The 16,436-nt window shown below is 34.3% G+C and overlaps 1 protein-coding gene across 3 annotated transcripts in view; it reads left to right on the forward strand.

Moving 5' to 3' along the window:
- pins (G-protein-signaling modulator pins) overlaps window positions 1-16,436 on the forward strand; it is a 114,939-nt gene that overhangs the window by 14,528 nt on the left and 83,975 nt on the right. For all 3 annotated transcript variants that reach the window (XM_081765347.1, XM_081765346.1, XM_081765348.1), the window contains exons 3-5: window positions 1,155-1,384; window positions 4,143-4,278; window positions 5,597-5,739. In XM_081765347.1, coding sequence (XP_081621473.1) covers window positions 1,155-1,384; window positions 4,143-4,278; window positions 5,597-5,739 — 509 coding nt within the window. The remainder of the gene's footprint in view (window positions 1-1,154; window positions 1,385-4,142; window positions 4,279-5,596; window positions 5,740-16,436) is intronic.

Here is a 16,436-nt window from a genome sequence, read left to right on the forward strand (position 1 = left end):
AAATTTTGAGTATAAACCTATGACCCCAGACTACATGCACACACAAATTCAGACCTCTACGTCAGTTGCTTCCTCTTCTCAAACGTGTCTTCAATGTCCAAAAATGTTGCTACTGTAGGCCCTTATTTCACCCCTTTTAAGTGGTTTTAGCAAAAATGTTAAGAGGGCAAAGTTTTAGCTCTGCACAAGTTGGACACGCCCAGCAATTTTCTGTTTGTTAGGACAAATACATGCTGAGATATTCAAAACAACGTAAACGCCTGAAATCGAGAAAACGCAAAATGGCGGCAGTAGCTTCGTCGCTACGAGATGTTTTAAAAAATAGATTTTTTTGAAAAGGTCGAGCGGCAATTTTACTACATTTTTTTCTCGATCATTTGACATAGATTGACCCCAATTTAAACCACTTGCGGTTTGAATAGGAAGATTAACGAACGAGATGGAACCTACTTTTCGGATGCTGAATCGATTTCAAATATCCGCTTCTTGATATCTTGTAGTTTTTTCTTGGATATCTGTCGACAGACGGACGAACAAAACCGTTCTTTAAGACTTCCAACCTTTTGCATAGTACAGTTTCGAAGTCTAAATAGGTGGAAAAATTTCCGTAATTTTTAGCAAATGTGAATGGTGTCCTTCGAAAATCCTATTCATTCTAAAGATAATGAAGTATGAACCATGAATCTAAGATAATTAGGGTAGGAGTACAAGCGTCCTAAGTGGAAGTCCATAGTTTCCTTAAAATCACCTTAATTTACAAAGGTTAAGATTTTCCGATCGTCTTAATTTGTTCCAAATCCAAATCAGCGTATGAAACTGCATCATAGCAAGGACACTCTTGTTTTTATTTTATTTTATTTATTTATTTATTTATTTATTTTTGATGTAATGAAGGTTTGAATTACAAAACTAAATATTGAATGATACTGTTAATCTGAATAGATCGGAGAATTTAAGAAACAGGAGTTAACGTTGAGTCCTTCGGGTTTTACTATTTATGTGTGGACTTTTAAGTTATTGTTTTTCTGTGCAATCAAGATTGAATAGAATTTAGATAAATCATAATGTGCAATTTTAGTTATATTCATGATTTTCACACTGTTTTTAATTTTATTTCTCATGTAAATGCATCTTAATTTATGAACTTGTTTCAGAATACAATGGACGGGAGTACGTGCCTGGAACTTGCCTTGGAGGGTGAAAGGTTATGCAAAGCAGGGGACTGCAGAGCAGGAGTCGCCTTCTTCGAGGCAGCCATCCAAGCTGGCACAGATGATTTACGAACACTGAGTGCTATTTACAGTCAATTAGGAAATGCTTATTTTTATCTTGGAGACTACATCAAGGCTATGCAGTATCATAAACATGATCTTACTCTGGCTAGGCAAGTGTTTCAAATATTTTGTGGTTTTTAATAGTAATGCAAGTATATATATGTTCAATCGTAGTTAGTGTTGAATAAAACAAAACTGAAGTATGTCTTGAGTTAAAACTTGTAAGATGTGCAGATGAGAAAATTGTGTTTGAGTTTGTGTGGTGAATCCAGCACTACCAAAACGTGCTAAATTTTGTCGATATCTTAAGTCGGGAATAGAAATGTTAAAGTTTTGAAATTGTTCAGAATACTACGCAATATATATATATATAGGTTTTATCAAGTTAATTAAAAGCAAAAGTTTTTGCTTTTTGCCTAGAGTGAGATCACCTAATTATTTTCGCACGCGAGAAACTAGTTGTCATAATGTATTTTTAGTACAATAGCATAGCTAGCAAGGACATGCAAACTACTGGGTTTTATACTATTAATACATTAATATTTTACTAATTAGTAACACAATGACTTGACTTGCTGTAAACCTCAAGTTCAGTTCTTACTAAATCCTCACGACATCCAAGAGAGCTGGATTTACAGTACTTTGCAACCGGTTGGACATTATCACAATACGTTACAAGCGTTGTTTTATTTTGTTTAATACTTTTATTATCGTTACTATTATTTTACATGCTTCTTGGAACCTATGGTATTCATCTCCCTTTATTACCCAGAGTATGGAGTTCGATTTCATCCATATCTAGCTATGCTGTAAATTCGTCATCTAAGCCATGTTCAGTTTACTTGAACTCTCAACTTTTAAGTACCTTGTTCTGACTTCAGTAGAATGTTTTACTGAAGCAGATATGGTCATGTTCGCTCAGAAATTGCTCGAATTTATCTCTTAGACCAGGGCAGAAAATTTCCGGTCGCTATTGGCGACCAGAAATTTAGAGCTGGCGACCAGTATTCAGTACTCACAAGGCTGCGCAATTTCTTTTCGCACGAAAATAGTTGTGACTGAGTGAGAAAATAATTGTCACTGATATGAATTGTCCAATTCAAAATTGATTATCCTAAATCTAATTGTTTAGCTTTGAAATGTTATGCCCTGATGTAATCTTTTACTTTGTCAAACCAAAGGCCCGGGGGGGGGGGGTTTCCCTCTTATAATTTATACGTGAGAGATACTGGCGACCATCATTTTTGGATTGGCGAGTGCGTCTGACTTTGAAATTTTGCGCTCTGTCTTAAACTAAAGGTAAGCAATTTCTTATGTCTTTCGAGTGATTTGTTTTATACCCCATAGCACTGAATTTTCAGTACAGGCCGTGTTTGATCTCAGAATCGTGATGCTGTCGTTGAGAAAGCCTACGTGCGCTTTTACAGAGGCAATAGTAATGCTGATTTATATGACGAAATTAAATACCGCACACATATATTTATAATTAATGATGGAAAATATATATTGGACCGAACACACTAGAAATAGACGCGTGGCACACTACCTTACTAAAATACAGATATAGATATATATAGCTTTTGGCCCTAGACCCCCGTGTTTGCTCGGCCTACGGCCTCGCATCTCTTATGTATCAGCCTTTATATCAAAAGTGAGTTTCGTGCATTTGCTCTTAATATTTCATAAAATTAGTCAGCTGGGAAATTTGTCCAGAGACCCCCGCGTTTGCTCTGCCTACAGCCTCGCCCCTCTTAAACTCACAATTCTACCCAATATCAACTTTTCTTTCCTATTTCAATTATCTAAAAGATAACATTTTTTATCTCAAGAAAACTCTCACTTAAGTAACATGGGAATTTCTTCATCCCCACTTTAGATCCCTTAAAAACAAAATATTCACTTTTGGCAGTTTTCCTGTCGGTTAGTCCCAGAAGGCCACAATAATGCCAAATTTCGTCATTCTAATTCTGCTAGAAGTGCCTAAACATTTTAGGGTGTAGATGACGTCCCATATAAATAACATGGGAAAGATTTTGTAATTGCCCATAAAATCCCAGTAAAGTTGGAAATTTTTACCTTTGGTGATATATCTAGGTAACAGTAACATAAACAAGTAAGCATAGTGAATTTCAAGTTTTTATTCCAATTCCAAGTACCTAAAACATGAAATTATAGGTTCAAAAAAGACCCATTTAAATAACATGGAGACTTTTTTCATCGCCCTTTAGACCCCTTAAAAATTAAAAATATTCACTTTTGGCATTTTGCTGTAGGCTAGTCTCGAAAAGCTACAATCATGCCAAATTTAATCATTGTAGCCCTATAGGAAGTGCCCAATAATTTTGAGGTGTAAAAAGTGTCCCAAATAAATAACATGGGGAAGATTTTTCAGTTCCTCATAAAACCGCTTTAAGGTTGGAAATTCTTTTTCTAGTTATTTTCCTAGGTAATGCTAACGAAAGCGTACAAGCATACCTAATTACAAGTTTTTGTTCCAATTCCAAGTACCTAAAACATGAGATAAAAGCAAAATAAATCCCATTTAAATAACATGGGAAATTTCTTCATCTCCCCTTTAAACCCTTTAAAAATTATTCACTTTTGGTAATTTTCCTGTGGGTTAGTCCAGAAAAGGTAGAATCATGCCAAATTTCAACTTTCCACGTCAACCGGAAGTACCCGTTCATTTTATGTCAGTTCATACATATATAATATTACTATTATTCAATACATGTCTATCAGTTTTACACATATTTATAATAGCCATACATTGTAATTGGTTTGGTACTTGACGAATAAATACCAAAATTATGCTTTTATTATTGTTTGTGTGAATCATTACATAGTATATATTTTCTTCTTTTTCAGGACCATGGGTGATAAATTGGGTGAAGCCAAAGCAAGTGGAAATCTTGGGAATACGTTGAAAGTCATGGGAAAATTTGACGAAGCTATGATTTGCTGTAAACGTCATCTGGAAATATCTCGTGACCTTAATGACAAGGTTAAATAATTTATTCTTAGGTTAAAAAAGTGATAGGTAGTGTTGTTTAGATAACAGAAAAAAACGAAAATTTAGCATAGTAATACCTTATACGCTCGCGTAATGTCCGCACTTTTTTTTCCCACTAAAATCGCGGTGTCAAAATGCAGGTGCGGACATTACGTGGGTCGTTCAAAAAATGCGCAATTTACAGTCACATTTTTTTCGAAGTAAATTTAATTTTGAACTTCCTACATAATATCAGTAAATAATGAAATGAAAACCAAATGAGGACCACTAATTGAAACAAATTTATGGCATTTAAAATCAGTAAACAGATTATTTAAATCTTACCTTTATTTTCTCCTCGAAGATAAATTATTTTAAATTTATATTATATTTTATACAAAATAAAAAATCCACAATTATTTTGTATAATTTATTCTAAATTTTTAAATAGAGTGTCTGGTGCCAGAAGTACGAAAATTGATACCGTATTAGAAATACCGTAGGACGTAACTTAGATTTTCAAGCTGTGATTTTTAGGGTGCGGTCATTACGCGGGTCATTTTTTTTTCCAAAAAAATATCTCTGAACTTGGGATGCGGACATTACGCGAGCGTATACGGTATTTCCTCTTTTAATTCACGGTAAACTACATTTTATAAAATTTAATGTCATCGTATCAAACAAAAGAGCAGTTAAAATAAATAAATAAATATTAAGTTCGCGATTCAACAAAAGTTCATATATTCTCAGTAAGTAAAATTTAATCTCAATTAGACTTAGTGGCTTTCCAATAGTTGTAGTCACGTAATAATCGTTTAGAGTTGATCTCACCTGAACTGAAATTCCATTCGACAACTTCTCACGAGAATGTGTTTTATGGTGCTTTACTAACTCATGAACTCCTATAAGTCTTCAATATTCAGGTGATATTCACGTCACTCAGATACATTAAGTAAATAGGTTTGAATTGATTTCTGTATGCACCCATTTCATTACCCAATACAGTGCGCTATATACAACGGATCAAATAAAATTATTAATCTGGAAATAGCGTTTTAACTCTGAAATTGTGGCAATAGTTTGTGAGGTGTACTTTCTTCCTATTCTCAACGATGTGATTAATAATAATTAAAATCACGTAAATTTAATAAATATGTGGGTTTTTGCCTTTCTTTCGTTACTTTATTTATCTAGGAGTGAATTCTTAAGTTTTTGGCCCGATACAGTAATCGCGTAATAATTGAATATAAAATAAGAAGCTTAATGTAAAATGTTGTTATTGTTAACTTGTGGAAATTTAGTTAGTAGAAGCATTTTATGTATATTGTAGGTTGGCGAAGGACGAGCTCTCTATAACCTTGGAAATGTGTATCATGCCAAAGGAAAACACATAGGTCGCTTGGGACAACAAGATCCAGGCGAGTTCCCCGAAGAAGTCAGATCCTGCCTTGAACAGGCTGTGTTTTACTACGAGTAAGTAAGGCCTTAATAAGACTTTTTGGTGATATTTTCGTTTTATATTTAAAAGCAGTTTTCCGATATGGATAACAGAGACAAAGCAAACAATGAAGTAGGGTAGAATTAGATATACAATATCATTGACTTATTAAAGTGGATTATGCGACTTATTTAAGAACCAGTTCAACTTCAAAAATCTACATGATCATTTTAACCGACTTCCGTTCGCTTATTAGATTACTTTACGTGAGCGTTTCTCATGAAAAGTATCCATTAGAAATATCTCAACGTGTATTTTTCTTCTTTTCTATCTGTCTTTTAACTGGATTTACTTACTAGCTGGAACTGTTTCTTCTGCAGTCCTTTCGTACAGAACAAGTATGTTTCTAGTTTGTGTAGATCTGATGGTTAGTAGTAAAGCGTTTACATGGGGTCCCAGAATCGATTCCAGCCAAGTAAGTTTGTGGTGAATATCATGATGTACATATGTTTTCTCGTGGTACTCCCGTTCCCTCCCACATTCTCATTTCCCTGATTCTTCTATCAGCGTTCATTTGCCTTATGGTTACTTCCATTTCAACTCAGGCAAAGAAAAAAAAAAATAAATAAAATAAAATTGTACCATCACCATCTCAGATATTGTTGAAACTTCTTTTTATAGCAAATAGACATGTTTTTAAGAGACCCATATTTTTTTGTTTTCTCGAAAAAAAAAAAATCCCGCCAAGTAATGGGCCATCAAAGACGGAAAGTACAATTCATGAATTGTAAAAGACATGGAAAATAGTCAACTTCTGAGTCCCACCATTTTTTTTATTATTATTATTATTATTTCGCAGAAGACTGGTTAGCATAAAGCTTACTAAATTACTCTTCTTACCTTGGACTTTTTTTGATAGGTGAAATATAGTTTAACATATGTATGACCTGTCGTACTACAGTAGTAGTAGTAGTAGTAGTAGTTTTTGTCAGTTTTCTTATATTTGAAATTTTATACACCACCACAAATATCACTTCACTTTTCTAACGATACACTGAGGAAATACGAATGTTCAAATATTGTTTTTCCGGCACTTTTCATGTTTTCTATAGAGCAAAAAGTGGTTACTTCACTCTCTGTAATGGCACTGAACAACAAAATATTTGGCAAGATTTTCTGTTGTGAACTTTTTCCTGTCGTCTGACAAAATTCTCTTGAATGCAGAAAAAACTGCGTTCCACATCACACGATGTAAGAGGCGCATATTTCATACTGGCTAATTCCTCGGGATTTCATAGCAAATTTTCTTGGACATTGTCTCCACGAAGAATTTGGCCCACTAGTTGTATCTGTGTGAAATCAGGACTGCGTTTCAAAACCGCCTCCAACTTGTCCGCAATTTTTGTTCCAACTTCCCCAGGTACTTTTTTCTCTTTCACTTCTTGAAGAATTTGAAGAGCTTCTGTTAGTGGAAGAGACTTCTTCTCCAATTCAGTGATGGCTTGAGGCAGATGAGAAAAGTTGGCTTTAATGTAACTTAGTTGTTGTACAGCAAACTGTGACTTCAGTGCTTTTTTTGCAGACGTGATTAAAGCGGCTTCAATCTCGTCGAGCGAATCGATGACCTGAACAATGCTTTCAAAATTATCTGCATAGTACACAAAATTATCTACATTATATGCTGCTGAAAGTCACGTTCTCCAAAGGGACACAACAGGCTGTGGTGGCAGTGGTGTGTTTGAAAGCATATCCTTGAAGGTAGCCACTCTGTTAGGAACTTACAAGAAAACCTTCTTTACAGATGAAATTATGTCGTTGGCGATTGGGTGTAATTCTCGAATGATTTCTGCTACACGATGGAGTCCGTGTGCTAAACAGGTGACGTGCAACATGCGAGGATTGAAAGCCTTCAAGCATTCACCCATATACAACATATACGCTGCACTGTCTGTAACCAACAATCTCAGTCTATCTTTTTCTTCATTTGGGCAAAGCAATTGTAAAGCTTCCTTAACAGCGATGGCCAACGTCGAATGGTTTGTTTTGGGCAATTCCTTACATAGAATAACATGAGGGAGTCCCGGCTCTTCACATTCAAGTTTTCCCACGATTACACTTGCAATGTATCTGCCGCAGTTATCCGTTGTTTCATCCACACTTAGCCATATGAGGTTGTCGAATTTCTTCAATTGTCTTTTCATACAGCAAGGGCAAATAATTTTTTCGAAGAGTTGAGTGATCGGGAACTTTCTGCATGCAAAAATCTTCCAGAAACTTTTTAAAAATTGGATTTTGAAGCGATGAAAAAGGAATGTTGACTGAAGTGAGGGCTTTACAAAGTTCTAATTTAAAATTAGGTTCGTCTTCTCCGGACTTGAAACCGAGGAACAGTTGCTTGTTTCTCTGTTCTCTCTTCTCTCTCCTTTCTACATTTGCTTTATGAGTGGCTGATTTCTGATGATGTTGCACGTGAGATCGCTTGTCCGCAGGCACCTGAAAGACATTAAATAGGTACTCTGCTGTTGTATAAAAATAAAAAGTGAAGAAACATCTTAAATATTGCTATCAGAAAAACGTATTACAGGTGAAAAATTAAGAAAAAGGGACAAATATGTTTCGATGGACATTTTACATATCTTGTATTATGGGTTCTCATTTCTTTTAAAGACTTTCGTTTAAAAAAATACTTCATTTTAAGTGGCGAAGTTAAGGCTCTGCAGCCTTCTCCGAGTACTTAACCACGTGCATACATTATGTATTTTTTTAAAAAAAAGCACCAATATATAGAAAATATTAACAATTACAATAAGAAAAGTACTGAACCACATAAAAAGAGAATATACTACTTAAAATAAAAAAATGGTTAAACACTTCAAAAACAAAAATTGAAAATAATATACAATAGAGGAAACAAAATAACATGGAGAAAACCTAAATTGCATATTGCCTATAGCGGTAAAAGAAGTATGAATATATAAGCTGTACAAATTAGCATAGGTTACCTATTGGTTGTGTGTTCATATGTGGGTTATTAATAGTCTGGTAAAACGAAGATGCCTCATGTGCTACCAGTATCCTTATCTTTACTTAAGAGAAGGGAATTTACAGATTTTTTAAATTTGGCAACTGTGGAAACATTGTGTGTTAATTGAGGTAAACTGTTCCAGACGCGTGTAGTACTTACTGTGAAGGATTTTGAGTATGAATCAGAATTGTGACTGGGTATGGAGAGCAAGAAATTATCTTGTGATCTTGTGCTTCTAGTATGAAAGTCAGATAAATATAAAAATCTACGGGCTAGATACGATGGTTCTGACGTAGTCAGTATTTTGTACAATAGGGTAAGATTATGTAAATTTCTTCTTCCAGCTACCGTCAGCCATGACAGTTTTTTATAAAAAGATGTGAGATGTTCCCTGTAAGTTATATTGAAAATAAATCTAATGCAGGCATTTTGGACTCTTTGCAAGCGCTTTGATTGATTTTCTGTTAGATCAGAATAGACTGAGTCGCAATAGTCAAGATGTGGGAACACCAGTACCTTGACAAGTTTGATCTTCAAAGATATTGGTAAGAAACCGAGGAACAGTTGCTTGTTTCTCTGTCCTCTCATTTTCATCTTCCTTTTCATACAGACCTTATTTCTCTTTCTGTCTGTTGAAACAATCCCATGAGAGGACAAGAATACGAGGAAAACTGTACAAAAACATAAATAATCTACAGTGATACGTGAAATTATGATAAAAAAAGAGACGAGTTTTTAAACTTTTTAGTGAGGGGGTGGGGGAAGGATACAAATGATTCGTTGAACATGTTTTAAATGTCTCCTTTATGGATGATTTTTGTTTCGGCATGATCTTTCCTTTTCAGTTCCAATCTTCAATGTTAAGAGAACTCGTACAAATTTGATATGATCCAAATGCAATCCCAATAAACACACTTCCTTCTCCTTTCTTACAAGGTTAGAACACTGACACAATGTCCATTGCTGACAGGGAGAAGAGGTCAACGCCATCAGCTTGAACTTTCTATCGAATGACCGCGCACCTGTTGTTGCTAAAAGATAAACTTGCTGCCCCGCTTATTCACAATCGCAGCCGCAAATTACAAAGAAACATGCTGTGTGAAGGAAATATTGCATTGTTGAAAACTGGTTGACTACGTGTTTGAAAGTATTTTTCAAGTTAAAAATAACTATAAAGAATCATTTAGGACGTTATAGGTTCTAAAAGCTAATTTAGGATTTTTTAGGTCCTAACCCCCCAATTAGGACATTTTAGGTCCTATAAAACTAATATAGTTCTACTTACAGCAACTTGGATGTAAAGAAAACACGAATTTTTTGCATTCACTGTACAGGAATAAAATAGGTTCGAACCTAAGAATCCGGAACCTAGTCATAATCATGTGATTGGATAATTGCAGGTTATTCGAATCTGATAATTTACTGCCTTTACAAGTTATCATTTTAGAGAGAGAGAGAGAGAAAAAAAAGAACAGTCTTACGTTACCACAAGTGGACAATTCTTAAAAAGTGTACAAACACATTATATTTCAGACGGTAAAAATTTGGTGCAAAATACAATTGACTCGTTTTGTTCACATTAAACGAGTACTTGCATTTCTTTATCTTGCAGATAAGAAACACATAGGTCGCACAGAATTGTAGCAAGGCACTACCTGTGGCCATTCCAGATTGTCAACTGGTTGACGAGTGAAAGTGTCTATAGCTTGAGGATGAATCTTGCTCCCCCCCCCCCCCCAAAAAAAAAAGAAAAGAAACTTTGAAGAAAAGACACAGATGTCTTGTAGAATCTTAAACAGTATTCTGAGGGTGAACAAGGTTTTGAAGTTTCATAATAACATGCCTCAATTCCTTTCAGTTTCAAAGAAAATGATTTACCTTGGGTCAAATGCTCATAAACATTCCAATAGTTTTAGGAAGCACAGCGACTGGCACAGGAAAGGAGTGCTACGCTTAGGGAAGAGGAAATGAAGTTAAAAGAAAGCAGAAGAGAGGTTGGAAAATGCTAGCAGTGCTAAGAACATAGAAGTGATAGAAAGGAAGTACAATGACATAAAAAAAATTGCAAATTCTCAGCTCGTTGAAGCCACAGATAGATTTCGAAAGACTCCTGGAAAGGGAGACTTGAAGAAGGCACATATTGCTCAAGGAATATTGGAAGGTGTCATGTTTTTGAAAGAAAACGAACGCAAAGTGTGTAAGGATATTCAGGCTCTTCAAAAAAGTGTTGCATCAAGATGTTCTCAGCGCATCGCTCTTTAATACACAATCAAAGAAAAAGTGAAATTCGCTCAAGTGAAAATGCTTTGTCTGTTTTTTTTATTTATTTTTTTTATTTTTCTGAGGTGTGTGTCTGATTACAGATTATATAAATATATATGAAAAAAGCCCATCCCCATCCAAGGCCAAAAGTAAATGACTGTGCAATTTAGTTGTTACTCAGGTTTATTTACAGATGTGTTCAAAAATTGAAAACACCTTTAATTATTTGTCAAAAGTTATAAGATATGCAAAATTATTTCTTTTATTTCTAGTTTTAGTTGGCATCTTAGTAGGGGTAAATAACTTGAAAAAAATTATATATATATATAATATATCCTTTTCTAATATCTAGATGACAACGAGATAATGAGTTAATTTGTGAAGCAGTATCTTATCAGAGACTGGTTAGTCTACAAAATCTCCTTTCTTATTTATGATTTAGCCTACAAAGTACCTTTTTTTCAATGTCATTAGGCGCTGTAATCTCTGCAAATCTAACACACTTTCTGTAGATTTGAACTTTCCATACAATTTGCTAATTTTCCCCCATAGAATAAGACTTAAATATAATACTGTTTCCGCACGAGCTTGACACTTCCAGAACTTTAGAAAAGAGCATCAGCCAATTTAGGAGTTATTACGCGGTTCCCAATGAGAAATTTGGTATTTATGAAATAAAATGAAATTGCCATGAGAGTTACATATGCAAAATCAAAAGAAATCGTAAGGTGTATATTAAGGAACATCTAAGCGTTCATAATCGGGAAGCCCGGTGTTAGGTATATCGAAACGTTTAAAGAACTCAACATAAGGTAGAAGATTCAAAAATGTTATTCGGGGACCAAAAATGAAGTAAAGAGACTCGTATTTTAAAATTAGTTTTATTCATTTAAAGAAACCAAAATCAAATTAAGACAAGGGATGGTTAAGTGATGAATGGGAAGTAGTAATTACAAAATTCCTACAGCATTGGCATAACAACAAAGCTACCAAAATGAGTTGGCAACCTTTCACTAAAGAACGAAAAGACTGCACAAATCAGTTCCGCCATATTGCAACTCGCACTACATTTGACACCTCGTCGTTGTTTTTGACAAAGTGTGTTCCAGCATCGCTCTTCCCGTACTTAAGTCCGTTCCTTTATTCCTCACTTTTTTAAAAATAAATTTTCTTCTTCCTGTTTTACCGTCCATGGTCAAGACTAGTTTTGTAAAGGCCTGGGAAAAACCCCGGAAATTTTGGGTAAAAAAACAGTTTTTTTTACCTTTTTTTCCGAGCTTGAAAAAACTGAAAAATTGGAAAAAAAATGGAATTTTCGAATATTTTATTACATTATGCTTTTAAAATGAAAACTGTTTTATATTTACTAGTTTACAGTTAATTGCGTATTATGTTTGCACCACTCCTTTAAAGTTAGCACCGTAACACAATGGAGTTATGGTTACAAAAGATACTAAAATATAATCCTAATTAGATTAATTAATATAGACGCATTATGACAGGGAAGTGTTAAAATAAGAGGGCCAGAACCATTTAGTTAATACCAGTATGTTAAAATCAAATACATGTTTTATGGGAATACGTATCTTCCTTGTGCTGTGTAAAATTTCCGGAAATGTTGAACCCATTAAAAAAATCTTTTGTTTGGAAATATTGGCAAAACCAGGAAAATATAATTTAAAAACTATTTTTTCGCCTGATGCTAATCTTATTTGCTGTAACGTGTCTGCAGCATATTTACAACATATTTCGTTAGCAGGAAATATACTTAAAGCAACAGCTTTTAATTTTACTTTTAAGTTTTCTGATCTCTGATAAAAATTCTTCTTTATTATTTGTCTATTTTCTGGAACAACTCAAAAAGAGTGAGGATCTTATTTACATATGCACACATACACCGCACAAGTGCGCAAATTTGAGCAGCGAGAAATATATTAAAGAATTTAGCATGTGAAATTTCAGTTCGTATTATTAAAGACTAGCAGAATTCTTCGCACGGGGAGAATAGTTTCATTTTGGGTATAAAGGACACCAAAACTGTTACCAAGGAACTTAAACTATGAATTCGACACTAATATCAGTCATTTTCAATTACTTTTACTTATCTTCTTTAAGAGTATTAATGGGAGCTGAATTTAAATTTAAACGGCATCGGAAGTGCCACTGTTCATCTCAGGACCATAAAAATCATGGATTTGACACTAATATCGGTCATTTTCGATCATTTTCGTATATCTCCCCTCGGTCCCGCCGCCAAATTACGAACATGACTTTGATTTAAACGGTATCGGAAGTGTTACTGCTCATTTCAGTGACTCCAAAAACTATGGATTTGACACGAATGTCTGCCATTTCCAATCATTTTTATATATCTCTTCCTACCCAAGTTGCGAGCCTGAATTTGGATTTAAACGGCATCGGAAATATTACTGTTCATCACAGCAACCCCAAAAACTATGGTTTCAAGACTAATATTGGTCATGTTTTGATCATTTGTATATCTCCCCCTACCCCAGGTCACGGCGTTGAATTTGGATTTAAACGGCATCGGAAATATTACTGTTCATCACAGCAACCCCAAAAACTACGGTTTCAAGACTAATATTGGTCATGTTTTGATCATTTGTATGTATCCCCTCTCCCCCTACCCCAGGTCACGGCGTTGAATTTGGATTTAAACTGCATCGGAAATGTCACTGTTCATCTCGGTGGCCCTGAAAACTATGGATTCACACTAATATCGATCATTTTTATATATTTTCCCCCCTTCCAATTTGCGGGAACAAATTTGGATTTCAACGGCATTGAAAGGGTCACTGTTCACCTCAGCGACCCTGAAAACTATGGATTCGACACTGATGTCGGCTATTTTCAATAATTTATATGTATATATATATATATATCCCCTTCCCTTCCCCCAAGTTGCAGTGCTGAATTTGAATTTAAGCTTCATCGGAAATGTCACTGTTCATCTCAGCAACCCTGAAAACTATGGGTTCGACACTGAGATCGGTACTTTTCAATATATATATCCGCACTTCTTCCTCCAAGTTGCACCTTCAAAGTGAAATGGTAAAATGCATCCCCGGCCCGAACCTCATCTATGTTGAAAATTTTTATCGAGATCAGTCTTGTGGTTCAAGAGTTGTTAAGTTACAAATATAGTCACTTTCATTTTTATATATATAGATAAATTGTCGCACTAGAAAACATATATTTGTTTACGTACAAAATTTTGTACATAAAGTTTATATTAAAGTGTGTATTCGAATATTAAATAATAGTAATTGTGTCTTAGTGCATGAGTATTAGTGAAATTTGCCTACTGCTCTTTCCTTTTAAGAAATAATTTGGTTAAAATTAACAAAATTTCACCAGATCAAAGAGCACATTAAGAACTCAATTTCATTCAAGAGCCCTATTTGTTGCAACAGAAACGCTTCATGGTGGTAAATGTGTATGCAATTGTAAAAGTTCTGTAATTAATGCACAACCAGGAGTAAACGTGTAAAAGCACATAAAGGAATGAGTGCATACTATTAATTTTCAAGAATAATTATAACAGTTTTATTTCCGAATGCTTCTTTTTAAATATTCATAATATCGAAGTTTCTCAACTTACATTTTTCATGCGTTCGAAAGAGAAAAACGATTCCATTACTAGTAACACTAACCTAATAATTTTTTTTTTTTTTTTGTTATTTTCCCAATTTTTCCTGAAAGAAACCGGAAAAAAGTTTTTTTTTACCAGCAGGTTCAAAATTTCTGAAAATTTTACAACACTAGTTAAGACTTCAGAGGAGAGTCGAAAACTCAGAAGTGCAAGGAATATTCAATTATTGCACAAATTGTAAGTAGAAATTCCTGAGCTTGGCTTTAAATTATCTGAAATATATATTTTTAGTTTGTCATTTCCTGGCATGTTTTACTTTTTTTAAAGCTGGATTTATTGTTCCTTCGCTCTCGTGCAGTTTAATCGACCCACTTGTTGTATTAAGTTTTAACTTTTTAACTTCCACCACTGAGCGTGATCTGGTGTAGTGTGTTACAATTTTCGTGTATCCCAGAACTTCACTTGGACGCTTCACAGTTACTCGAATTTTCTGTTTTTCGTTGTCAGTGGTGTACCCAGCAAGTTGTTCCAGGAATGAAATGACTTTCAGGGAAATATCTTTTTAGTACTTAAAAAAAACTTTCAGAGTATAATTCATTAATAACTCACCATACATGTATACATATTCTTGTTATTTTCAGTGTGCTATCTTATTGAAACGTTGGTCTTAACAGTGCGTGAAGTAAGAGTCACAGATTCCAGGAAGTATACCAATAAAATATTCATATGCAATCAAAAATTGTTGATGAAACTTCATTTATTTGACTTCGCGTTTATGTAGGTATAAATGGTTCAAAAGAAAGGAAAATGAAGACAATGAAGAGAAGATTAAACTCAAACACGGTTATGTATATCCAGTTAAGCAAATAAGAGAAATAGTGGATGATTAATTTGAGTTTTTTTTTTTGATTATTTTAACGTGTTGATATGATTTAATTGAAAAAAAAATCTTCGTTATAAACGTTCTTTATTTGCTATACATATTAAACAAGTTTAATAAACATATAACAGACACACCCTGTTTGGGTAGAGAGGATTTTATAGGAAAGCCAGGCCCTCATTTTTCTCTCCCCGTGGTTAGACCTCCCTATCTAATAAAGCGTTTATGGAAACTTTCAAGCGGGAGACCGGTTTGATTACGACGGCAGGTACAAGTCTCATATAGCCTCGCTGCTGGAAGGAACACTAAACTCAAAATCGAATCGAATCGAAACTTTGTTAATATGTGTTATTGTTTTCATTATTCTTTTGGTAATTAATTTTCTTTCCTTTTTTTTTTTTTTTTTTTTTTTTTTTTTTTTTTGCGTACTTCCCTCCTCATTTGTTTCAGTTTGCCGAAAGTTTCACTATTCATGAGTATTTCCTTAAGTCATGAGTACAGGTTAAGGAAAACGGTTTCTTTTGGAAGAATACTTTACGATGAGTATTTGATAAAACATAATAAATTGAACGGTTAGTTTTTTGGGTGATATTTCCTCTTTCTTAATCTTTTCCTCCTCTTTCCACTGAATGAGTCAATGTTGTCAGTGTATGTATATTATCCTGTAATTAATGTTATTCTTAACTATTGATCACTTGTTCATCTGAAGTAAGATTCGTTGGTGTTTAAATATTTAGAGATTTGATATTGCATTAAAAGCATTATGTTCTTCAGGACAACAACTGATGAATAATTGGAACAAAATTGATCGTACGATGAAAAACATACACCGGCAATAGTGACTGTTTTGGTGCAAAAACAGAAAAAAGATTGTGAAGAGGAAATGCTGCTGCTTTCAGAATTATCCCTTCCAAACATTAGGTATATCCACTCACCCATTCGAAAACGGTCT

Source organism: Thermobia domestica, chromosome 7, assembly GCF_964235325.1.
Source record: "Thermobia domestica chromosome 7, izTheDome1.hap1.1, whole genome shotgun sequence".
In the NCBI taxonomy this organism is placed as follows: domain Eukaryota; kingdom Metazoa; phylum Arthropoda; class Insecta; order Zygentoma; family Lepismatidae; genus Thermobia; species Thermobia domestica.